General features: G+C 40.5%; 1 protein-coding gene across 1 annotated transcript in view; it reads left to right on the top strand.

The window, feature by feature from the left end:
• The window catches only part of LOC115582857 (complement C3-like), a 40,490-nt gene extending 28,103 nt beyond the window's left edge, over positions 1-12,387 (top strand). The window contains exons 31-43 of the mRNA XM_030419081.1: positions 896-973; positions 1,086-1,241; positions 1,345-1,407; positions 1,554-1,635; positions 1,740-1,788; positions 3,711-3,801; positions 3,950-4,039; positions 4,135-4,237; positions 6,384-6,473; positions 7,903-7,995; positions 8,136-8,219; positions 8,363-8,507; positions 12,047-12,387. Coding sequence (XP_030274941.1) covers positions 896-973; positions 1,086-1,241; positions 1,345-1,407; positions 1,554-1,635; positions 1,740-1,788; positions 3,711-3,801; positions 3,950-4,039; positions 4,135-4,237; positions 6,384-6,473; positions 7,903-7,995; positions 8,136-8,219; positions 8,363-8,507; positions 12,047-12,191 — 1,269 coding nt within the window. The 3' untranslated portion in view covers positions 12,192-12,387. The remainder of the gene's footprint in view (positions 1-895; positions 974-1,085; positions 1,242-1,344; positions 1,408-1,553; positions 1,636-1,739; positions 1,789-3,710; positions 3,802-3,949; positions 4,040-4,134; positions 4,238-6,383; positions 6,474-7,902; positions 7,996-8,135; positions 8,220-8,362; positions 8,508-12,046) is intronic.
• The last annotated feature ends 13,349 nt before the right edge of the window (positions 12,388-25,736 follow it).

Genomic DNA, 25,736 nt, shown 5'->3' with positions numbered 1-25,736 from the left:
CGGGGAAAAACAGGCAGGGCAAAAACAAGAAACAAGAAACTCTTAATCTCCTCCATGGTGAATAGACAGGACAAGTTAATACTGCAAAAGCTATATTGGTGAAATTTTATAGATGATACACAGCATGGAGCTGTGCTGCAGAAAACTGACAAAAACACTGACGTTGCTATGAAACAACATACCATCTCATCTCGTCAGATGGTTTTTAAAAGGTGTGTTTCATAAGTGTTGCAGACATTGTATGTAAGCCAATGCACAAAGCAAGGGTTTTCTAAATGGAAGGTCTTGTAAACAAACATTGTGATTTGGTCAATGGCAATATTGGTCAATTGGTCAATATTTGAAGCTTTAGGTTAAGAGCTGCAATGACTTAAATTTGAGTTTCTTAAAACAAGGGACACAAAAAGTTACTCAAAAAAGTGATATATTTCACATTACTTGTTGCTCATTTCTTTACTTATTTGCTATCTGTTGAACGTTACTCATTAAATGACTTGTTTCCTAACTTTTGTGCTATGGAAATAAATGTAAACCTTACATACACCGACATATGAACCCAATTCCTAATTCCTGTAGCCTAATAACACACAGCTGACAGACAAGTTGATGGAGGGAAAACATACAGATCTTAACATCTTGATCTTCATAATATTATATGGGATGTGTTGCTTTTATTGGGTGAGTTTGAAGTCTGTGCAGTTCCACTGTGCTACAATTGAAAATCAACTGAGAAACTCTGAGGTAGGCTTTGGAAAACTGGAAGGTTGTTATCTAGAATTAGCTGTAGGAGAATTAGGACCTCTCTCTATTTTGACCACCGGAAGTAATTTTAAAAAGTCAATGCAATGTCAAGGACATAACATTTCAACCATTTACTTGCCTCCTGTTATTAAAGGCGTTTGAAGATGCCAAGCCTGTTGTCAGATGGTTCAACGAGCAGCTGAAGGTGGGAGGAGGCTATGGATCAACCCAGGTAACAAACTCCTATGCACTGCACCTATAGCTGTTTTTATTGCACATCTTTTTAAGTTGATCTGGGCTGATAACCTAGATATCTAAGTCCCTGTCACTCTTTTTCTCTCCAGGCTACTATAATGGTATACCAGGCTGTAGCTGAATACTGGGCCAATGCTGAAGAACCACAGTATGATCTGAAGTTGGACATTTTGTTGCCAACCAAGTCAGACCCTGAAAAATACATCTTTAACAGGGGGAACCACTATGCCACGAGAACATCTAAAGTGAGAAGACACACTTATAATTGTTATCTTTCCAGTTATTTTCTGTGTCTTTCTTCTGCTGATCCCTGTGTGTGTATTTTTAAGCATTTTAAAATTCCCACAGATCAATGATATAAACCAGAATGTGAAAGTGACCGCAAATGGCACAGGAGAAGCAACAGTGACAGTAAGTCAAATATATCTTTGCTCCCACTTTTATCATCTGTTTTTTCTTGATGTGTCTTTTTTCAACCTCTGATGAAAACAAAAACATTTCGTTTAATCTGTGTGGAATTAGTTTTTAAAATGGCTGCACTTTTATCTGTTTGACAGGTGGTGTCCCTGTATTACGCTCTGCCTAAAGAAAATGAAAACAACTGTCAGAAATTTGACATGTCGGTGCAGCTCATTTCAGGTAATATGTCTTTTTTTGTTGCCATTTTGTTTGTTTTGTTCTGCTGCCAATCATACTTCCTGCCAAGTGTTGCTTATCATTTTTAATTTTTTTTTCTCCTGCAGACGGAATGGATGAGAATGGGGAGATATACAAGCTGAAAATAGAAGTTTTGTAAGTACAATCAAGAAGTCATACTAATGAGTGGTACGGTGATATGTCTTCATACTGTATAGATCGGGAGTGGCCAAACTTTCTCCCTTGGTAGGGTCAAAACTGAAACTAAATGGCAGATCTGGCCCAAAAGCAAACACCTATAGTATAGCATTTGTAAGATGCACAATGGTACTAGGATTCCAACTGACTTGAAAGTGTCACTCTTCCTGCCATTCTCGGATTGTGAAAATGAACATGTAATTAGGAATTCTCCATATTTCTCCATATTTTTTTTCTGACAAAAGTAAAACAGACTTAACAGACATTTATATCATAATTATTTAAAGGTGCGATATGTAAGAATTTGCCAGCAGTCCATCAGAGTGAGCGCTAAATGCTGCTAACAGTAACTACCACTGGTTATATACCTTAGGTAGCAATGGAACTAGTGGTCCAGACTGTGAACAGGAGCAGCAGGGAAGTGTAGGGGCCCACACCACTTGCTTTGGACCAGGAAAGGCCAGGCCAGGGCAAGCTGGTTAGCATGCTAACTTCAGTAGATATCTCATTATACTTCTCATTCTGTTGATAATTTTAGTTTTTTCAATGTTTCTAACTTAAATTTGTACATATTGGACCTTCAAATATATATATTTTTTCTCTCTAGAAACATCTGGTAGGCTGATTAGAACCTGTATGGCTGACCAACTTTGGCCCACGAGCCCCACTTTGGCCAGCCCCGATATAGAACATTTACTCATGAACTTACATTACTGTTCATTTGGAAGGACATCACAAACAACACAAATCATAGAGCAAACATTTTTTCATGTTTTTCACATTGTTCTTTCAACAGTAAACAAATCTTGGCACAGAGTACTGCCAGTGACTTGTTCATCAACCATGTAGGGGAAGGTGATTAAACCCTCCCATGAGTCTGGGGAACATTGTGAGGTGTATGTTGAGAATAAAAGACTTTAAATTAGTTAGTCAAGGCTCAGGCCTGATGAGTGGTGTGTCCCTGCTTTGTTGCTAATTTCTTGCTAATTTTCCTTTGCTGGGATTAAAATACTCCTGCTGTATCTTGCTTGTGGAAAGCAATACATCTAAACTGAGGCTCTTAGCACAGTAAAGGGCCATGTGGCTGCCCTTTACTGGATCAGTTTGACACCACTGTGCATATCGGTTGTCAACTCTGAATGTCATTTACTGTAGCAACTACCATATTTTTTTAGTTTCATCTGGATGGATATACTCTATGATATAGCTGGTCCATATTCACTTGGCAATAAGTAATTACCTAGAAGGGAAGGAATGGTGAACATCTGAAAAAATAACAGCTTTGTTTAAGGGGAATTCGGTGAAATAATTAACTGAAATGGGTCTTATAGTTGTGAAGAACTTTAGCTGACTTGGACAGTACAAAAGGCCAAGATAAAGACCTGTCTTGAGTGGGCGCTTGAACCAAATTGATGTCAGTGCTAATATGTTTTTTTTTTGGGAAATGGGCGTCCCTTTTGCTGCCCTCATATGGCCATGGGAGATCATAGTTTACAGATTCAAAATGCTTCTAGTTCATACAGGAAGTCTTGAAGCACTTTGTTTTGGGCCTGCAGTAACTTAAATGTTGTGTCGGTGGCTGCTCAAAGTTTTCATTAGCATGGCACTCAGCAGCCACAAAATGGCCCTGAATGCATCTACAAAGGTCTGCAGCAGCTTGACAGAATTAGTGTTGATGTGTTCTCGGGGAGAGGAGCTCTTTATTCCTCCAGTTCAAATACGAGCTGGCTAATGACGAGAATTAAAAAGAGGTTTCTTTTAGGCCAGAGATTTTTTGTACACTGTCAAAACTGGAAGTACATTCTTATGTTTTTTGATTGTCCTGCACTCCATGTCTCTGATTGTGTTGTTATCGAACTGTAATTTTATCTTTGGTACAGGTTTAAGGACAAGGTCCATGATGCATCCATGTCAATCTTGGATATTGGCTTGTTGACTGGCTTCAATGTTGACACCAATGACCTGAAATTAGTAAGAATTTTTACAGACACACGCCTACAGCACATATGTTCAAAAGTCAGTGTTGAATCATCAAAAAAAAGAAAAAAAAAAGATGTGTATTAATGTTTAGAAAGTTGTAGGACAATCTGTGTTTGAGTGGGTGTTTTTGTGTTTGTAGCTGTCTGAAGGACATGCGCGCATCATAGCAAAATATGAAATCAACAAAGCCCTGTCAAAAAAAGGCTCTCTCATCATTTACCTGGACAAAGTAAGACATTGTGCTTTCGTCAAATCTAGTTTTACTTTCTGCCATGTTTTTATTTCTTAATTTCTATCTCACCTTTGCTTTACATCTCTCTCCAGGTTTCTAACACACAAAAAGAAGAGATCACATTTAAAATCCATCAGAAGTTTAAAGTTGGTGTCTTACAACCAGCTGCTGTGTCTGTCTATGAATACTATGATCGTAAGTCTCAGAGACACTTAGAAACTTACACCAGTCAGACAAAACATCATAACCACTGACATGTGAGGTGAATAACATTTATAATCATGTCATGATGCAACCTTCTGATAGGAAACCTTGGGTTCTGGGTCATGTGGCTGCCACTTAACACAAATCACCCATCCAAACACTGGCAGACTGAGTGCAACCTCCCTATTGCAGTGGTGCCAGCACCAGGACAATTTACTCAACTGCTCATGTGGCGCGGGTGGTTAAAAATTGGTCTAAAAAAGGTTTAGTGATGATTAAAAAGATGTTTAGTTAAAAAGCCGACAACGCCACCTAGGTTTAAGAGCCTAAGACTCTTAAAAACAAACACACGGGTTCGTAGTTAAAATCAGGGTGAGCAGAGTTAAGAAACCACGAGTCCAATGGACAATGTACACAAGATTTTTTAAAGAATAGATATACCCCGCCCAAGTCTCTGCCGAGGATCCCAGTATCTCTGGATCGTCCCCCTCCCAGACGAGGCCAAAGTGGCAGACCCCAACTTCCTCGATGATGGACGAGGCCTGCAGCCCACCGTCTTTCGTGTTCAGCATTCCCGGCAGCCACCGTTCCAAGCACCCGCTGTCCTGGCATTCTGGTATCCTCAGTATCACAGCGCCCGCCCCAGCGTTCCCCGCGCCCACCTTTTTTTCGGCGCCTGCGTTCCTGCCGTTCTGGCATCCTCTGTATCACGTTCCCCTCCATCTCGGCGTCCTCTCCACACTTTCCATCTGTCTCTCAGTGCGTTTACATGACACTCGAGAAAACCAGATTACTGGATTAGTCTGACTATGATCAGATTTTTAAGATGCAGGTATACACCATAGTCTGACTAAAACTGGACCAGATCGGATTTCTCATAATCGGATTAAAACACCTAAATTATTGGATTGATAGTCACATTACTCCTGCATGTATACGGTCCATCAGATCGGATAGGATTTTGCGTTCTGCGCAGGCTCGAGATTTATTTCCCAGGGCCGTGAGCCGGAAGTAGAACTACGGCGGCGGCGGCATCTTTCCTCCCAAATAACCACAAGCAAGAGCACCATTGTGCATCTAGTTTGTGTAATTATCATGTACACCATATACGAAATGTACAAAGATGTAGCTTCGTCTCGCTCTTTGTATGCCGTCTTTCTCGAATGCCGGGGCAGAGTTTGTTGTTACTGGTGACGTAAAGAGGTCAGCTGGAGGTGGCTCTGTTACCACTAGTTGAAATGGGTAAAGCGCCACCTACTGTACCGGGGTATGACATACTCTGGCCAATAATTAAATTTTCTCACAGGAATGTTTACTCGGACAATTGCAGTTGTCTGATTGAGTAGCATAGTCGAACTATGGCTGTAATCCAACTAAGCTATGCATGTAAACATACTGTCCGTCTCTAACCTCTCCTTCACTGCCGCTCTGAAATAAAAAGGGTCACACCTGCACTGGCCACCACCTGTGGCTTGCTGCTGGGCAAGTCTGTGAATAGTTCAGGGTCAGTTCGTAAAAGGAAACTACATGCAAATCAAACAGTGTAAAAACACAAAATAACACAACATGCGATATAACATAAACATCAAATAACGCAATGCACGCAAGGTATGGACCTGTCATCCAAAATGCCCAGCTCCCAATACAGTCAGGCATCCACTGATCCACTGAGCAACAATCCATGGAGGCCCCACCTGCAGCCTACAAAACTCAGATGATCTAATGCCAACTCCCTGGTGCCAGACCCCACAGGGCGACCCCAGAGGTCCGGTGTCCATGCCTTGATTGTGTCAGACAAAGTCTGATTGAGGTTCCATAGATGAGACTTGTTCAGGGATATTACTGTACATGGATTCTTGAAAGGATTGGGATCTCAGAGTTCGGAGGGCAGGTTAACGCCTTGAGCTTTTTGTCACATTCCTTGGGCCAGCAATGTGGCATGGAGCATTGCCCTGCTGCCATCAGGGGACGCTGGTGCCATTAGGGCGGGGTACTTGGTTCTACAATGGTGTTTCAAGATAATTTTTTTTTTCGGCCAGTACATATTAAAGTAGACAAGTGGATACAACGGCATTATTACATTTTGAAAGTACATTTACCTTATGTACTGCAATTAACACTAAATTTCCCATTGCAGAGACACCATGTGTGAAATTCTACCATCCAGAGAGGAGAGCTGGACAGCTCATGCGGCTCTGTAGAGGTGATGAATGCACATGTGCTGAAGGTAAACAGGATGATGGCTAACTGATGACCTGATCCATCCTCTGCTCACATAAAATTATAACTCCTGACATTTTGATCGAATGCCAAAACAAAATAATACCAAGTGCAATATCATAGGAAACTGTGCATGTTTCAGTTTCTTGAAGATGTTTTACCTCTCATCCAAGAGGCTTCTTGGTCAAGCGTGAACTCACAATTTCAGTTTTCTTGTGTTGACCCAACCGGCTTTCACGTAGGTTGCTAGGGCTAGGTGAGCCCGACAGAAAATGGTTGTTAAGCAGATGTAAACAACTTGGCTAAAGAACACAGGTGGTTTGCGAGAGACGTAAAAGAATCCATCTGTCAAATTGGAATGACCGTCTTTGGACAGAGGAGGTGTCCAACTATCACCCAACTACAGTGCAGTACTGTGTTCCCTCCCCAGACAACAACCATTCACACTTGGGCTCACCTAGCCCTAGCAATCCACATGAAGGCTGCTGGGTCAACGACTCACAAATGGCCCTAAAGACACTGAAAATCAGAGGTCACATGTGTGGGGACACTGCCACACAGAGTTTAAAGCCTGAAACTCGGCTCCAATTAGTTAGAACAAAAGAAGCCTCTTGGATGAGAGGTGAAACATCTTCAAGAAACTGAACAGATCCAGTTGATGGTACGATAAATGGTATGATAAACTGATTAGTTTAGTATGGTAGCATGCTATGCTATGTTAGTAGGCCGGGGCAGCTAAGATCTGAAGTTCCCTTAATTGACTGATTTCCTACTCAAAATCTGATGTTCAGATTATATATTAAAAAAAGAAATATTAGGGATATTTAGATATAGATTTTGACCTCCCAAATAGTAAGTAAGCCTAAAATGATTTTTATTTGATGGTCAAATTTTACCTGTGGGCCCAACTTTGGTCTGCCCTGGTTTCAAACACTGAAATTCTAATCTTATATAAGAAAAGAACATTTTGTTGGGATGATCTGACAGCAGTGAATACAATGTAGCTGGAGGAAAGCATACATGTTTGAACCAAATTTCATGGCAATTCATCAAATAGGGACATGCCACTAAAAGTAAAAAAATATCAACATACCAATGGTGGTAAAGAAAAAGTCCAGGGACTGCCTAGTAAGTAAAATAAAGTCTACATATACCATATTCCAATCAATCAATCACTTGTTGAGATGTTTGAGTCTTGACCAAAGTGGACAGACACACAGACGAGGCCATCATTAAAGCCAAGCAGCTGGTATGGCTAGAGGTAATGTTCAAACATGTTGAACTAATTTTATTCTATGATATACCACTAGTAAAGTGTCAGTTTAAGATCTGGTGACATAATAACAATATTAACATTCTAAGTGGGTTTACAATACATCATCAGATTGTAAGATAAATAGTTGTGTATTGACGAAGTGCCTATTGTGTACCTCCAGAGGACTGCAGTATGCAGAAGAAGGGCAAAATCAGCAATGAAGATCGCAAAGCTATGGCCTGTGAGAGTACTCTGACCAGTATAACAGAGTTTGGTAAGTAAGTGTAAATGGTCTGCGTTGATTTATGTAATACTTCTGTCTAAAAATGCGCGTGTATGTTGTGTAAAGAAGATCTTGACAGAGTAAAGCAAGGGAGCAAGTAAGCTAACAATCTGCAACTTGTCTGTCTTCAGTGTACAAAGTGAGACTGGAAGAATTTACAGATGGTTTGTCCACTGATATTTACATCATGCAGGTACTGGATGTCATCAAGGAAGGTGGGTTTTTATGTTTGAACTGCTTAAAATGTACAATCCCCTTATGTTTTTTCCTTGACGGTTTTGAAAATGTATTGCACCTTTAGCTATACTATGTTAATCCTGAAGCATATTCTCTCTCTTCTTCTACATTGTAATTACAGGAAGTTTTGATGTGGTTGACGTGAATAATAACATAACGTTCCTCAGTTATCAGCACTGCAGGGAGTCCCTAGATCTGAAAAAAGGCAAAACCTACCTTGTCATGGGGACATCCAGAGATATGTACAGAGATGAACAAAATGCAGTGTAAGTTTTTCCTTTGACTGAATGTGCCTGTGTTGTATGTGCATCCAGTCATAATAATATCTCCATCTCAACTTTAACTGTTTAGTTTGAACTGATTCACTGCTTTCTAAATCAAATACGCCTTTCTTGTAGTTTATGCATTGGGCTGCTGTCACACATAAGTGAGTGCAGGCAAATGAAAAGTGCCTGCCGGTGCAGAATGTGGGCAGTGTAGGATGTGAAACACATGTAACTCGCTGTGCTGGCTTGTTTTCATCAAAGTTGAACTCCACACGAAGCCAAGATGTGGAATGTTTTTTTTGTTTTGCCCCTTTGCCTGCATGGAACGGGGTTGAACGGGAGGCGAATGTTTCATTGTCATGTCATGCATCAGCCTCATGTCTTGGCAGCGTAGAGAATGCTGGAGCAGATCGCAGACATTCTTGAGCATGCTCGTGTCTCCATAGACTGCACCACGGCACGTTTCAGCAGTCACAGAAGCAGCTCTCCACTCTACTCTGCAGAGAATACAAACTGAGTCTATTTTTGACAGAAGCAGAACGCAACCATGTCATTTTGCACAGAGCAAATCAACCCAGACAGAAAGTCAGACAGCGGAAACGCATCCTGTCAATTTTCAAAATAAAACACTCTGATCCTGAATCTGATTGACAGGCTAACAAACTCGGAAATATTAACAATAAAGTTTAACAATAAACATAAAAGGAAAAAAAAATTAACTACGCAGCATACTCAACCACAGTAATAATGCATTTTTATTTAAAGGTGCCTTTCAAAGCACTCAAGGATACCACAACAATAAACAGTACAACAAAAACAGGAGACAATTTAGTGCAAATGAGGACGAATAAATAAATAAATAAGAAGATGCAATTACATAGTGCCAGGAGCTTGGCACAGAATTCAGACTCTGCAATCCTCACCAAACAGGAAGTCAACTCTGCCGGGTTAAACAGGGGTGAGCTTCAGGGAAGAGAATAATGCTATAGAGTGGAATAGAGAATCGAGTGTGCTTATATGATTAGTCTGATACAGAGTAGGCCACTCGGAATAAGTGTTTTTTCAGGTGGGATTTAAAAGTGGAGACAGTGTCAGAAGTGTGAATGTCTGGTGGGAGAGAGTTCCAGAGGCTCGGGGCAGTTGGCTGAAAGCTCTTGACCCCATGGTGGTTAGGTTGGCAGATTGGGCAAAGAGCTGGATGGTAGAAGAGGATCGGAGCGTGCGGGAGGGTGTGTGGATATGGATAAATTCAGCGAGATATGATGGTGCCAGGTTATGAAGGATCTTGAAAGTGAGCAGTATAATCTTGAAATCAATGCAGGATTTGATAGGGAGCCAATGGAGTTGCTGCAGGGCCGGAGTGATGTGTTCAGCCGAGGAAGTTCTGGTGATGATATGGGCAGCTGCGTTCTGGACCAGTTGGAGTTTATGGAGTGATTTCCGAGGAAGACCATGGAGGAGAGAATTACAGTAGACAAGGCAAGATATAATGAGGGTGTGTATGAGAATAGCAGTGCAGGTTGGTGTGAGTAAGGGACGGAGGCGGTTGATATTGCTTAGATGGAAGTATGCAGATCGGGAAAAATTACTGATGGCCTTCAAGGGTTAAGGTGCCGTCCCAATGACAGACAGGCTCTCTACCTGAGGTGATGGTGGGACAGTGGAATTGTTGATGGACATGGAGAAGGGGTTGTGCTTTGCTAGTGTGGCGAGCGGTTAAAAGGTTGACCAGGAAACTAGTATAATTGAGGAGCCAACAACGCCACCTTGGGAATTTCACCCAAGGAATAATACTTATACCTTGGACTAAAACGGACATTTGGAAGCACAGAGGTTTGCAATACTTACTCCATTTAACAATAATTCTTTATTTTAACTAAACACCATACTACTAAAAGACAAGTCAACATGACATAAACAATTATGAAGTGGGGGCAAAAGGAATGGATGAAGCTGAGGCTTACCAGTGGAGGGATCCTTGTATTGGAGGTGTGTACCTTGTATAAGGTTTTTGAACAACTCACCTTAGCCGCTTTATCTCCGACGCGCTGCCGTCATGGCAGACAAAAAGTGTTGGTCGAGCCTTTCTTAGTGTTTTAAAAATAGCGATTTTGATGCCAGTGTACCAGTGCCCCCGCACTCCATTGAAAATGAGTTTGCCCGAAAACTAAACTAAAATAAATCTTAAAAGTGCCTCTCTCGTCGTAATTATGCTTTTACACGAAGGTTTGACTCATATTCAATCACAAATAAAGCCTAGGTTGCTTTTTGGCAAGAGTTTCACTTTAAGTTTGGGGACACAGAACATAAGGTTGTAAGGAAGGCAGAGAATACCTGTAGGAAGGCATAATTCGGCTTGGGTGGTTGATAGATAGTGGCCAGAATAGTAGGAGTTGGGCCCTTGATTTGTCGAGCAATGGACTCAAATAAGGGGTATACAGGCACTATAGTAGAAGTAGAAGCACAAAAATTGAAAAGAGACACTAAATAAACACAATCTGTTGATGAAGGTTCTCAGTCCTCCAGGTCATGGTAATTCTAAGTGCTATATCGTAGGCAACTGGATGTGTTTCAGCTTCTTGAAGAAGTTTCATCTCTCGGTTCTTCAGCTGTCTGGGGAGGGAACTCCGAGTACTGTATTGTAGGTGGGTGATAAGTAATGTCGTAGACCATCTCCTCTGTTCAATGACAGTTTGACGGAGATGGATTCTTTTACTCCTCTTTCAAACCACTTGTCTTCTCTGGCCAAGTTGTTTATATTGTTGTCCTCAGAGGAATGATTTAAATCCCTCAGATGTAAGTGGACAGCAGAGTCTCGACCTGAGGAGTTGGCCCTCGTGTGTTGTGCCATTTGTTTATGGAGGGGTTGTTTTGTCTCCCCAATGTACAAATTGTACAATGTACAATCCTGGCTGCATTGAACAGGGTAAACTACATTACTCTATTTATGCCTGGGAGTTTTGTCCTTAGGGTGGACAAGTTTCTGCCTGTGTTGGCAGGTTTAAAGTGAACTGGGGTATGATGTTTATTAAAGATCCTCAGATGTTCCCCAGACATAGAGAATGGCAATGTTGTTATGTTTTCTCGTCTCCTTGATCTTTCAGAGGTTTTGACAAAGATCCAGTTTTGGTAGCCACAGGCTTAAAGTGCTCCCCTGATGTGCTTCTGTTCCTTCTCCCTCCCCTCTGTCTTTGTCGACATGGTCTCAGCCTGATGGTTTGGAGTTCTGTTAACCCCCAGCTTGTGTTCCAGTGGGTGGTACAGTTTCCCCCACCATCAGAACGCTCACCATTTTCCCGTCATTGCTTAGCCATCACTGGCTAAGATCTGGAGTTGGTCCTTGGGTGCACACTGCCCACCGCTCACTTGGGATGGGTTCAATGCAATTCACTATGTTGTACAATGTATGGTATGGGATATAAATGTCTTCTTCTTGATAGCGTAAGTAAAGGCAGACTTTTTTGGAGGGTATTTCATATTTATGTTCCAGTTCCAGATGTCATGGAGACCTAATGTATTTTGCACTTTGCTCTCCTCAGGTTTCAGTATATACTTGGTGAGAGAACCTGGATCGAGTACTGGCCAACAAACGCAGAGTGTCAGAATGTCAATTACAGACCTACCTGTTTGGGTATGGAAGACCTGGAAGAAGTGGTCAAAATCTTTGGATGCCAAGCCAAGTGAAACTCAAAGGAATGCACTTATTTTAAATTGTTTTAATTCTGATTGTGTAAAACTTTCAGTGCTTTGAAACATAAGAACTGCACATGTTACAGTGTGAAACTGCATTGATTAAATATTGTGAGTTTAGTCGTATTGTCTTTGTGTTATACAAATTAACCTCTGGCAAATGGAAAATAAAACTAACTCCCTAAATGTGTAAGGGAGATGATGCCGTTTTATTGGCTAAATTGGTCCTGCAAGAAAATCACATACACGAAAAAGTAGTCATTTATGTACAAATTCATCAATGCGACTGAATATAACCCAGTTTTCAATCAGAAATGAGCGCTGAAATCCTGGTTGGTGCTCATTGGGTTGTAGTAGACGGTTTCATTATAATATGTGACCAGCAAAAAATGTTAATAGACGGATTATTCCCAAGATCCTTCCCAGTATTATCTCACCTATTCAAACAAGTTGAATTTGTAGGTAGTCATTTAAATTTGTCTCGAGAGAGAATTTGACCAAGTACTGGTTCAGGACAGTTGCAGCGTTGTGAATGGGTCAGACATGGGCCCGCCAACTTGTAAAAATAACTAAACTAATCAGATTGTCATCTCCCACCCCCTTTAAGAGCCAGGTATGCCTGCCGTAAAAGAGTAGAGTATAACTCCAGTATGCAGTTGGATGCTGAACAAAGCACAAGCAATTTCTAGAGAAGGATGGATGATCAATGAGTTGAACTCAGTTGATTTGGTTTGATGATTATGTATTAAAGCAACTTCAGATGCATAAAAGCCTGTCAACTTTAACTTGTTTAACACACACACACACACACTCAAAGTACATAAGCAAAAAGGACTACATCAAAAGGAAATTGGCCCGAATTGCTAAAAAAAATGAAAGAAAATACACCCTGGGGCAACTGTCTCAGTGTCTATGATATTAACCAACACCATTTAGTTTTGAGATTCCAGTGTTAAGCTCTCTTATTGCAGCATATGCAGAGAAGCAGCGAAGTGCAAGTCAGTCCTGCTGCTCAAGCTGAATCCATAAAAAGTTCATCACAGTGGACCCTGGTATTGATGGCTCACCATTTTTGGATTTGAGTAATACATCTAAATAGAACTGCTGCAATGAGGATGTATGCCTCCACGCAGTAGTCAAGCTGCTTTGACTAATGGCCAGAACATTTTTGCAGAATATCATGATGTCACAGTACATTTAACCTCTGACCTTCAGACTATGAAATGTCATAACTTTATCATTTCATTCAATCAGACATTTTATGTCAAATCTAAAATCAAATCCTAACTATTTTATCAATTATTGAGTTATGGCAAAACATTTGAGGTAACAGCAGGGACAGCCCAAGCAATAAGGGAACTAAGCGGTTGCCAGCAGGGCAGAGTTCCTGAAATGTCAAACATATGTTATATCAGTGCTTACCATACAAAAGACAAAAATGCCGGATTTCATACAACTCACTGCTCTCCTGCAGCAGCTTGTTGTGGGGAAGCCCTGACGAGTCGATTACCGAATGCAGTTAGAAATGCTCTATTCCGTAATTTTCCCTGTCAGCTCTCGATAATAAGTGTTATAAACTGGTAGGCAAGACACATATGAATTTTGATTGCATTTCCATGGAGTAATTATCATACATGTTCATCCTTGAGGGGCAGAACTCAACTGCTCTCGGTGATCGACTCTTCAGGGCTTCCCCAAAATGACCTAGCTGCTGCAGGAGAGTGGTGAGTTGTAAAGCAATCTGCAAAGCGAGCAGATGTTTGATGTCTCAAACTATGTGCTGGGACCCTATTTGTACTGTTGCTGAAGTTTGGGGCTGTTTTGAGCATTATCTGTTCTGGCTTTTTGATGGCGGTTTCTTGTATGAGGCATAGACTGCAGTGTATCGCTATCGTGCGGTCTTTTCTGAGGTTGCTAAAACTACATGTAGCTCTTAGCCTAACTAGAAGAAACACACCACACTCTTTCTAGGTTTGAAGAGTTGGACCTCTGAATTATTCAAATGAGGGAACGTGACATGGAAAGTTGACAATTTGTTACCTTTCACAAGTCTATTTTTGGCAGTGTATGAAAAATAAAAAATACAAAACAAATAGAGCTCTTCCATCAAAAAATAAAAGAAAAAGAAAAAGTTCAAATAAAAGTGTTAAGTGTTCAGGGCCCGTATTCACAAAGAATCTTAAGGCTAAAAGTAGCTCCTAACAGGCGAATTTAGGAGCAAGTCCTAAAAATAATGGGCGTGTCAGTCATAACTTTAGGACTCCTAATTTTTGAAAATAAGAGTTATTCACAAAACATTTTAAGCCTAAAAGTAGCACCTAAGTCTGGGAGACCTTAGAAGTAGTCCAGAGGACTCCTAACTCGCTAAGACCTGGTCACAGCTGCATGTTTTGGAGACGCTAAATAACAGGGAATTATTAAAACGATGTCGGATGGACCGTGAAGGGATTGAAGTTGTGGTTGAGTTGGTGAGGGACGTAATAACGTTCACAATCAACCGAAACAATCTAATAACGCCAGAGTTAACATGTTTGGCAACACTCCGGTATTTGGCTACGGGGAAAATGCAGTTCTTCGCACAGGACTAGTATTACCTGGGGACCTCAAGTGATTTAGAAATTATCCCACCACGTCCGTGTTTCTTGCGGTGCATTCGCACGGCATAAGCGAAGTCTGTGTTTTAACTCTAATTTACTGACATTATCCCCCGGGTTGATCGCACCGGAGCCCTTGTTGGAGCAGCAAAACAGTTAGATATGGATATTTTTAATATAATAACTGGTGAGCCTGATGAAAGATGAAAAAGTGTTCCTTATCGCATGCTGCCATGCATGTAATCCATCTAATCATCTTCTGAGATTTTGCTCTTCTGATGAGCCTCCTGAATTTGCACCCAAAATGCTGTCAAAACTTTAATTTATAATTCCCAACGCAGCTTCCATAATTCTCGACCGGGAAAAAGGCAGAAAAAGGTGTGGAAAACAGAAAAAACCTTAAGAAAACAAAAAACAACCCCAAATTACAGAGATGCCGATTCGCACGGGACTAATATTATCACATGACCTTGGTGAAATATGGTAGGTAATTTGTGGTGGAATTTTTACTTTACAAATTACGGGACATGGCAAATTCGCACGGGATTAAGATCACAGACGACCTCCGCAATTATTACAAATTACCGGAGGTCCCCAGGTTATACTAGTCCCGTGCGAATAGGGCTTTTGTCAATCGGAAAAAGTAGCATTCCATCAATACACAAATTGTCTTTGACGCATCTTACAATATACTGGACATTGTTGCGAAATGGCCTGATCAACACACGATTCCCGAATTTTTATAGAGAGAGGTTTGACGCAGCTTTTCGAGCAATTCACGTTTTTCATCGCAATCTTCTAATTTGTCATTTTTGTCTGAAGTGTTTTTGTTTTTGGGGGGGGTGCACTTAATTCTCCTCCTAAATACATTTCTTTATTCAATATCTTTTCATTGTCACGGGCTTGTAGGCAACTTCCTTATTTTCACTTCATGCATTGCGTAGCCTAAATGACTTTTCAATGGGCTGCCCTGTCACTCAACAACCAATCACCGTTGTCACCGCTTCTAAGTGTGTCCTTTTATAAAATGACGTCATCCATAGCAACAGAGAGTTACTTCAAGTTTAGGAGTTCACTGTTTTCATAACTAAAAGTAGGTCTCAGCGGCTTTGTGAATTACTTTTAAGAAACAACTCCTACATAAAAACTTTTAGTCCCATTTGGGAGTACTCCTAACGTTAAGATAAAAGTCTTTGTGAATACGGGCCCAGTTCTGTTCTGTTGGGTGTGTGTGTAATGTTCTGTTCATATAACTGCTACCCGGTTTTGTGTTATTTTCTTATCTGTATCAACGAGTGAAATAATATGATGTCTGAGGTCCTTCAGAGTGGGATCCACGGCTGGCCACACTGCTCTCCACTCCGTCCGAGTCACTCATCCTTCCCAGCTCGCCACCGAACCTCCACGGGCTCGGAATCTGAATCAATTCCTATTCTGGCAAATCAAAAAAACAATCTACACATAAAGTGTAGAAACATAACCATTACTCTCTATTCAATCAAATGATATCACTCTACTTTCACGTTTCAATCTAAATATCTTCCATATCTATATCCAGATGCAGGATATACAGTATTTAAATCAATTTAAATGAGTCTCTACACATTTACAGTACAGTATAAGTATTTTTACCATGACAGTTGTTCACCATGAACTTATATTTTAACATAAATGCACTTATTTATCTTCATAAAGCACTATTTATATTTTTAAACAGCTCTTTTATTCACTATTTATCCTTTTAACTGCAACACATTTATCTCTTTAATCTTTTTAACCATAAATGAACAGTATTAAATAGCTCTTTTTTAACCAACATGAATATTTAAACAACTTCAGTGCAATAAAACACATTATATACATCTCAGTTATCAGAAAACAATAATTATCACAACCTGGCATCTTATTACAAAAAACACAAATATCATCTCCTGTCTCTATTTCTCTCATAAATCGCAGTAGCAGCACATTAGCTTATCCAGCTACCCGTTAGCACTCACGTTACACATTACAGATAATACCTGAGCTCAGTAGCGTAACATCATGGTGATAGGCCCCTGTGCAAATATTTTTTTTGTGCCCCTAAACACAGGCGTGCGCACACACACGCACACACACACACACACACACACACACATGCTTGGACTCACGCACAGCCACTCGAGAGAACTGCTAATGCAGGGGTGGACTGGCCATCGGGAGTAATGGGGTTTTTCCCGGTGGGCCAATCAATAATGGGCCGATGGACAGCGTTTTTTTTTATTTTATTTGTATTTATTTATTCATTTATTTATTCTGCTGCGCCTAGACGTTTCTCTGTCGACCCCAAGAGAGTGAGAGATTGGCGAAAAATCAAACTGAGCTTCAGCGTCTGTCCGAGGAGGACAGCCACAGGGCCAGGCTGCCTGGTGGAGGGAGGAAGAAGGCGAGCGAGGAGCTTGACATAAACATGCGGGGTTAAGTTATCAGCAAACGGGCACGCCACGAGAGAGTGTCCCGCAAAATGATCCGGGTGATGGCGAAACAAATGTACGCCAAGGTGAGTGACAGTAGAGATGAAGAGTTTGCAGCGAGTGCTGGTTGGCTGAATCGTTTCCTCCGCCGCAACAACTTCACTTGCAGAAGGATGCCAGAGAATTCACAGAGAAGCTGGCAAAGTTTGTGACATTTTCATCCCGGATTTTCGAGAGGAAGGAATTAAACGCCTGTCACAAATTGCCGCCTGGTCCCAAATAAATGCCTGGGCCCGTATTCACAAAGAATCTTAAGGCTAAAAGTAGCTCCAACTGGCGAATTTAAGAGCAACTCCTAAAAATAATGGCCGTATCAGTTGTAACTTTAGGACTCCTAATTTTTGAAAATAAGAGTTATTCACAAAACATTTTAAGCCTAAAAGTAGCACCTACGTCTGGGAGACCTTAGAAGTAGTCCAGAGGACTCCTAACTCGCTAAGACCTGGTCACAGCTGCATGTTTTGGAGAGGCTAAATGACAGGGAATTAGGGATTGAAGTTGTGGTTGAGTTGGTGAGGGACGCATTGACATCCCCAACCAACCGAAACAATCCAATAACGCCAGAGTTTAAATGTTTGGCAACACTCCGGTATTTGGCTACGGGGAAAATGCAGCTCTTCGCACGGGACTAGTATTAACTGGGGACCTCAAATGATTTAGAAATTATCCCACCACGTCCGTGTTTCATGCTGCGCATTCGCACAGGATAAGCAAAGTCTGTGTTTTAACTCGAATTCACTGACATTATCCCCCGGGTCGATCGCACCGGAGCCCTTGCTGGAGCAGCACAACGGTTAGATATGGATATTTTTAATATAATAACTGGTGAGCCTGTTGAAAGATGGAAAAATGTTCCTTACTGCATGCTGCCATGCATGTAATCCATCTGATCATCTTTCGAGATTTCGCTCTTCTGATGAGCCTCCTGAATTTGCACCCAAAATGCTGTCAAAACTTTAATTTATAATTCCCAAAGCAGCCTCCAAAATTCTTCACCGGGAAAAAGGCAGTGGAAAACACAAAAAACCTTAAGAAAAACAAAAAACAACGCCAAATCACAGAGATGCCGATTTGCACGGGACTAATATTATTAAATGACCTCCGTAGTTAATTTGCAGTGGAATTTTTACTTTACAAATTACGGACATGGCAGATTTGCATGGGATTAAGATCACAGACGACCTCCGCAATTATTACAAATTACTGGAGGTCTCCAGGTTATACTAGTCCCGTGCGAATAGGGCTTTTGTCAATCGGAAGAAGTTGCATTCCATCAATACACAAATTGTCTTTGACGCATGTTGCAATATACCGGATGAACACACGATTCACGAATTTTAATGGAGAGTGGTTTGACGCAGTTTTTCGAGCAAATGCATCTTTTATTGGCAATTCACGTTTTTCATCGCAATCTTCTAATTTGTCATTTTTGTCTGAAGCGTTTTTGTTTGGGGGGGGGCACTTAATTCTCCACATAAATACATTTCTTTATTCAATACCTTTTTATAGGCTTTGTCATGGACATGTAGGCAACTTCCTTATTTTCACTTCATACATTGCGTAGCCTAAATGACTTTTCAGTGGGCTGCCCTGTCACTAAACAACCAATCACCGTTGTCACCGCTTCTAAGTGTGTGCTTATAAAATGACATCATCCATAGCAACAGAGAGTTACATCTAGTTTAGGAGTTCACTGTTTTCATAACAAAAAGTAGGTCTCAGCGGCTTTGTGAATTACTTTTAAGAAACAACTCCTACATAAAAACTTTTAGTCCGGTTTAGGAGTACTCCTACCGTTAAGATAAAAGTCTTTGTGAATACAGGCCCAGGTCTGTTAAGTGATTGAAACAAATAAATGCCCCAACTATTATTTGGTATTGTACGGTATGATGCTCAGCTGCAGACACATCAGAAAGGCGACGAGACCGACTCATCATGACTGACAGGCATCAAGGACACTCAGCGTTACCTTACCGACCCACCCCCAGCTATTTCATTCACAAAAACAGGGCCTGTGGCAATTCTGGACAGCTGTTTTTTTTTTTTCTTTCTTCCTTCATGGCGGCGTCTGGGCCCCGGTGCAGCTGCACCGGTTGCACCGCTGATACTTACGCCACTGCCTGAGCTAGCGTAGTGGCAGCACCACTTGCAATTAGCATTAGTGTGGTATCGCAGCTAATCATTTGATGTTTGCATACTTAACTATTGACATGGGTTACAGTGATACTCCCTGCATGGGTGTTTTGTTGAAGTATCTATAAGAGTCCAGCAGAGGGCGGACTGAGACCGTTTAAGTGGCCAAGGTTCATATTATGCCTGCAGTAGAAGTGGAGGGCTGACGGCATGTAGCCAGAGTTGTACATGTGATATGCTGCAAGTGGTTCAGTAAAGACCTTTTTGGGAAAAAACATTCCTGGTGGACAGTGGATTATTTACAAAGATACGACATTTAGTATTGCGCTAACTTCGCTAGCGATCTTTTTAAAGTCAGTTTACATGGTTCACAATGATACAGAGAGTACCATGGTGGGTTTAAACATTAGGAAAAACTGCTGTAGCTCCGATTGGTTCGAGAAAAGTATCTCAATGGAAGGCATTTTTACACTACAAGCTACATTAACAAGCTCACAATGAGGCCTAGCCTCTTAGCATGTAGTAGCCACACTTACTAGAGTTCTCTCAGAGGGCTCACACGGCTCCTCTTATCCAGCATTATACACAAGACTTGTTCCTATCAAGCAAGTGACCACTTAGTAATATGATTCAGAGGGATTTATAATCAGTTTGCGGCTTCTATACTATATTTTCTCACCAGGGCTCGTCAGCTTGCATGTCGGTGGGTGCTCTAGTCAGGGGCTTGGTTCAGAGTGAGCATGCGCTGTGTGATCATGGCAATGACTCAAGGGTTGATGCGCCACCTTGTGGTGGGGCATGGTAAACACTTAAATGACATAAATGAGTTTAGTAACCATGTGGGTTACATACATAAGCTAGCGGTCGGAAAACTTGATCTCTCGTGGGGGGGTCTTACTCGGTGTCACGGTGTGTTAGACCATGGATTAAATTTACGCCGGAATATGCGTTTAATGTGACCTTCTCTAAACTTTTGAATGTGCATGTCCAACAATTCAATGTTTCAGCACTTTCTGCACAACTTGCTGTTCTCTAACAAGGAGCTTAACGGCTTAACAGGTGTTTGATCCATGAATCGACCAATACATTTCTTGGTTCAGTTAGAATTGGTATTTAAACTCCTCATCATGCTGTTCACATTTTGACATCATGAGACCGAGAGGACACCTAACAATTGATCAACAGTACCTCACCACTGCGAGGCTTCAAACAGGATGTTCTCAGACAGAAGTGGCCACTGAGCTTAGAGTGTCACACACAGAGTGTCATCAGCAAGTTGCAACAGATATACAGAGAAACTGAAAGAGTCACAGAAAGGCATAAAAGTGGATGTCCATTGGCCACATCCCACACTGATGACTGCTTCAATGTGAACAGTGCCCTGCGAAACCGGATGATGAATGCCACTCAACTCCAGGCAGATTTAAGGGAGGTGAGAGGCACCCAAGTGTCACGACAGACCATTCAAAACCATTTACATCAGGGACAAGTGGGCCTCTGATTATAGTCGATTCACGTTGAGCAGAAATGATGGCTTTCAATGATGTTGGAGACGTCAAGAAGAGCACTATGCATCAGCTACTGTTGTCACCAGACGAGCCTTTGGTGGTGGTGGTGTTACAGTGGGCAGATGTGTCTAGTCAATACAACTCAACTCTCAACTTTATTTATAAAGTGCTTTAAGCAGCCATAGCTGGGACAAAGTGCTGTTCATGAAAAGAAATAGAACATGAAACATAAAACATAGGAAACAAAAAATAAAAACAATAAAACAATAAAAATGTTAAAACAATAAAAACAATAAAAACAATAAAACACTAAAACAAGAGCAGAGTCTCATGCTGGGTTGAAAGCCGAGGAATAAAAATGGGTTTTAAGATGCGTTTTAAAAATGGACAGTGAGGGGGCTTGTCTGATATGGAGCGGGAGGACGTTCCAAAGTTTGGGACTGGCAATGGAAAAAGCTCTTTCCCCTCTGAGCTTCCGCTTAGACCTCGGTACCTCCAGGTGCAGCTGGTCAACTGACCTGAGACACCGAGCAGGAGCGTAGGGATGGAGCAGCTCAGTGAGGTAAGGCGGGGCGAGACCATTTAAAGATTTAAAAACAAATAAAAGAATCTTAAAATTTCACTCACGGTGCCAAAATGTTTATCATCCTTGTTAAAACTCAACTCCATTTAATCAAAGAACAAATGACGTGAATTAACCCACAACCATCTTACATATCATCTTATGGTAAACAAAAAGAGGAAATATTCAACTATGTATTTTAATTTATGTTAAAATGGAAATTACATTTTATTTTAGTTCGTATTTTGTTGTTTAGAATGAAAAGGACATTTTGTTTTGAATATTACAGTATTATTGCATGTGGCCTGACGACCTCAATACATGGACCTTTGAGTTACTGAAAAAAATCTTTGTGGCCCTTTAAGATTTGTATTTGAGTACCCCTGATCTAAACCAATTCAGGGCGCTACCACTAATGCCCACTAGGTGCTGCAAGTGAGACACTAAAATATTGTGGTCCACAGTTTCAAACGCGGTCCAGCAGGACAAGGATCACGTAGTCTCCAGAGTCAATCGCCAGGAGGATGCCGTTGAAGACTCTTAATAAAGCTGACTCCGTACTATGCCTTGTTTTAAAACCAGACTGGAAAACTTCCAGGATATCATGCTCATCCAGGAATGTATAATAAATAAATACAGAACATCCCTACACTTTGTGAATGGTACAGTGACAGGCCCATAACTTTGTATCCCAGAACCTCAATGATCTGAGGGCCGCCCTTCAAAAAGAGTGGGATGCCATGCCTCAGCAGACAATAACTGGACTTGAACAAGGGCACATGAAAAGTTATTGAGACGTTACCATTTTAGTTGTGGTATACCCACCACTGTTGTTGGCTTTTGTTTCAATAGATTGTTTGAGATGAAGAAATCACCATTGCATGCTTCTACTTAAATGCCCTACTTTTATGATATGATACCACTGTAGCGTGAACATTTTTCATTTTCCATAAATTTCACCCAAAAGCCAGATATCACAACTTTTTGTGAGTAGTGTATTTTGTTGTTATTTTAACGGTAGAATTGGTCACCCAGTTCATTTAATGTCATTATTTAGGTTTCTTTTTAAATCATTTCATATTGTTGTATATTATTTTTTACATTTGCATTTTACTTATGTTTTAGGTTCATTGCTCAAGCTAACCTTGACTTGCCAGTACCAAAGACGCGAACACATTTGGTCCTACCATTACAGAGCTCAGTGAACTGAGATTTAGCATTGAAAGCTAACAGCATGGGGTCAGAACTTTACACTGTGTTTTAAGCGTCTCAACATGCTCCACATCTCACACCAAAAGTTATGCAACATCAGCAGACCTTACAACACAGCACTGTAGCGCGTATGACTCAAAATGAATAAAAAAGTAGTTAAAACCGTGTGTTTGTGCAAGCAGCCACGTACCTGTTTGTTGCAATGTTCCAATGCTGTTAGCTGTCGATGCTAAATCTCCGTTCACGCAGCGCTGTAATGGTTGGACCAAATGTGTTCGCGTCTTTGGTACTGGCAAGTCAAGGGTAGCTTGAGCAATGAAGCTGCATGTTTAAATCCACCGAAGTTCTCCTTTAACATTTATTCTTTTTATGTAAGAAACAATTTATTTGCAGTTGACTGTTCTGTATTTTTGCAGATTTCATTTTAAAATAGTTGACTTGTTTACAGTAAACAGGAAAGTCTGCTGGTTTATTTTGTTACTTTCCAGCTCACCTGTAAGCCATGATAATGGTTGTGTTAAATGTACAATGGACACACGATGGAGTATGGACAATATATGGTTAATATTGATAGGCAGGTGACCCCAAATCAAATTCTGCCCCATAAAGCCATGGACCGGCTCTGGGTTACAGTGACCTTGACTTCTGACCTTTTTCCACCAAATTCTTATCAGACCACCCTGGAGTCAATGTGAAAATTTGTACTATATCTGAAGAAATGTCCATGAATTTAACAGATTTTCATGAATTATTTTAACAGTGTCCACAAACTTCCACAAAACAAGGAAAGAAAGCAGTTGAATCTTACCAATGGGAACAGGAAACAGGGAGTCTGAAGCCTCACAATGGTGGCTGTGTAGCACTGCAGAGCAACTAGATTTTTTTTTTCATACGTGGTGTATACAGCTTCATTTGCTGCACAAACACACATAATTTAACATTTGGATATAACCTGTATTGACATGTTGTTGTGAGTTTAGCTTACCAGCTTTTATTGAAAACAGTTCAACTCTCCAACAAGAGTCTGAGTGAATCTGAAAATTCCTGAAGGAAGGCATTCACACTTTATGATATGAGGAACAGAGGTTCTCTCTCTCTCTCTCTATCAGACTCACACTGCAGTGCACACTCTCCTATTGCGTCACAGACTTTCAAAATAATATTCAGCTGCCATTTACTTCAATAAACATTTTTTCTGACACTAAAGAATGACCAGATTTCTTTGTAAATACTTTTACACAATCACACTTGGCACATTGTTTTTTGAATTGCAGATTTGACAAATTGAGGAAGCCAACTGTTTTCTGCCAAGGAAACGGCAAGACCATGTACCATGTACCCTCTGCCACCGCTGTCTCAATATCATCTATCTGATCAACAACTGCATTTAACTGCCCATGAGAATATGCACCAGATGTTTGACTACATCTGTGAGGTTACAAATGAAGAAAGCTACAGGTTGCATGGCAGCTAGTGGTGCCCCACAGAGCTACACATAATACAGCCACTCTATGCTCAACTCAAGACGTTAACGCACAGTGCTTCACAAGTGACGTTTCCCATTACACAGCACCAATAAACTGAGATGATGATCTCAGTAATTCAGACACAATCACACCGATTGCTCCATCCATCAGTATAACAATAAGTTACCCTGAGATCTTAACAAACATGATGTTTCAAATGGAATATTTTGCTTGATTGAGAAGATTTAGAAACTACTAAATATAGAAAATAATAAACTATAAGGAGGGGGCTTTGGCCCTGTTGCCTGGTAGTTAGTCAAGTTAGTGAAATTAAGTATTGAATACTTGATGGTTATTACTGAAGGATGTACATCCATATTTCAAAGTATGTTCAGACAATCTTAATTGTGAAGTTAACATTTAATCATTAGAAACTCATAAGGCTTTAATAAATGTTCTTATGCAGTCTATGAACTGTTAACAAATTGCTTAATTGCTTGAAAGTGTCTTATAATATCAACAAATATGTTAATTATGCCATTATTGTGCTTATTATTTGCATTTCATTACAACTATAAACTGTCTCATATTATCTCAGTTAAACAAGCAAATAATGTAAGGCTTATAAAACTTCAGTTTACTGAAATGTACACTGCACAGGGTTCATTGTGGGTACAGTGGGACGTGTAGCACTTATATAGTATATATGTAGTATAATAATGTTGATAAGCATCTTAGGATGTGTTACCCATTAAAGATAAAAACACAGGTAAACACAGATACCACAATATACCAATGGTGTCATACTACTGGCTGACAAGCCTTGTTAGAAACTGGAACCAAGTGACTGATTATTACACAGAGATCAACAAAACAATCATTTTGGACCTGACAAACATTTTAGAATTAATCATTCACATGCAAATATATGTGTATATTGTCTTTAATATATAATATATTGTCTGTGGAAAAGAGAAAATGATTTTTCCACATAAGAATGTGATCACTATGACCTTAAACCAACACTGATTACAAGGACCTATAAGGTGTTACCAAAGTACAAAGATTGTTCAAATATAATGTCTCTTTTCACAGTTTTTACACCGGAAGGGGTCAATGCAATGTAAATGAATCATACATCAGCCATTAAACATATTACAGAATTGATTGGGGTGCTTGGTGTAGAGGTTAAGACCATGAGCTGAAACATGTTTGGTTACCATCTGCCACAAGAGAATAAAAACATCTACTATGAAATATATTTCAATATAATTATGAAACAATGGGATGCATCTTTTAGTAAATGTTGGCATTCAGTGAAAAGATGAGAGAGCACATGACAGAATCCCTTCAAATCATTGAATTCATTGAGCCATGGAAAGAGCTCAGTACTTTCAATAAATATATAGATCAAGTCAAAGATTGAAAACATTAAAATAGAAGACTACATTTAATTGAATCAGGTCACCATTGGAGAAAAATCCTTGTTGCTGAAATGCAAAAAAAACCCTGCCAGATATTTCACCCAGAAATGACTCAACAGGACTCTCT

This window comes from Sparus aurata, chromosome 1, assembly GCF_900880675.1.
Source record: "Sparus aurata chromosome 1, fSpaAur1.1, whole genome shotgun sequence".
In the NCBI taxonomy this organism is placed as follows: Eukaryota; Metazoa; Chordata; class Actinopteri; order Spariformes; family Sparidae; genus Sparus; species Sparus aurata.
This window is presented reverse-complemented; position numbering and strand designations above follow the sequence as displayed.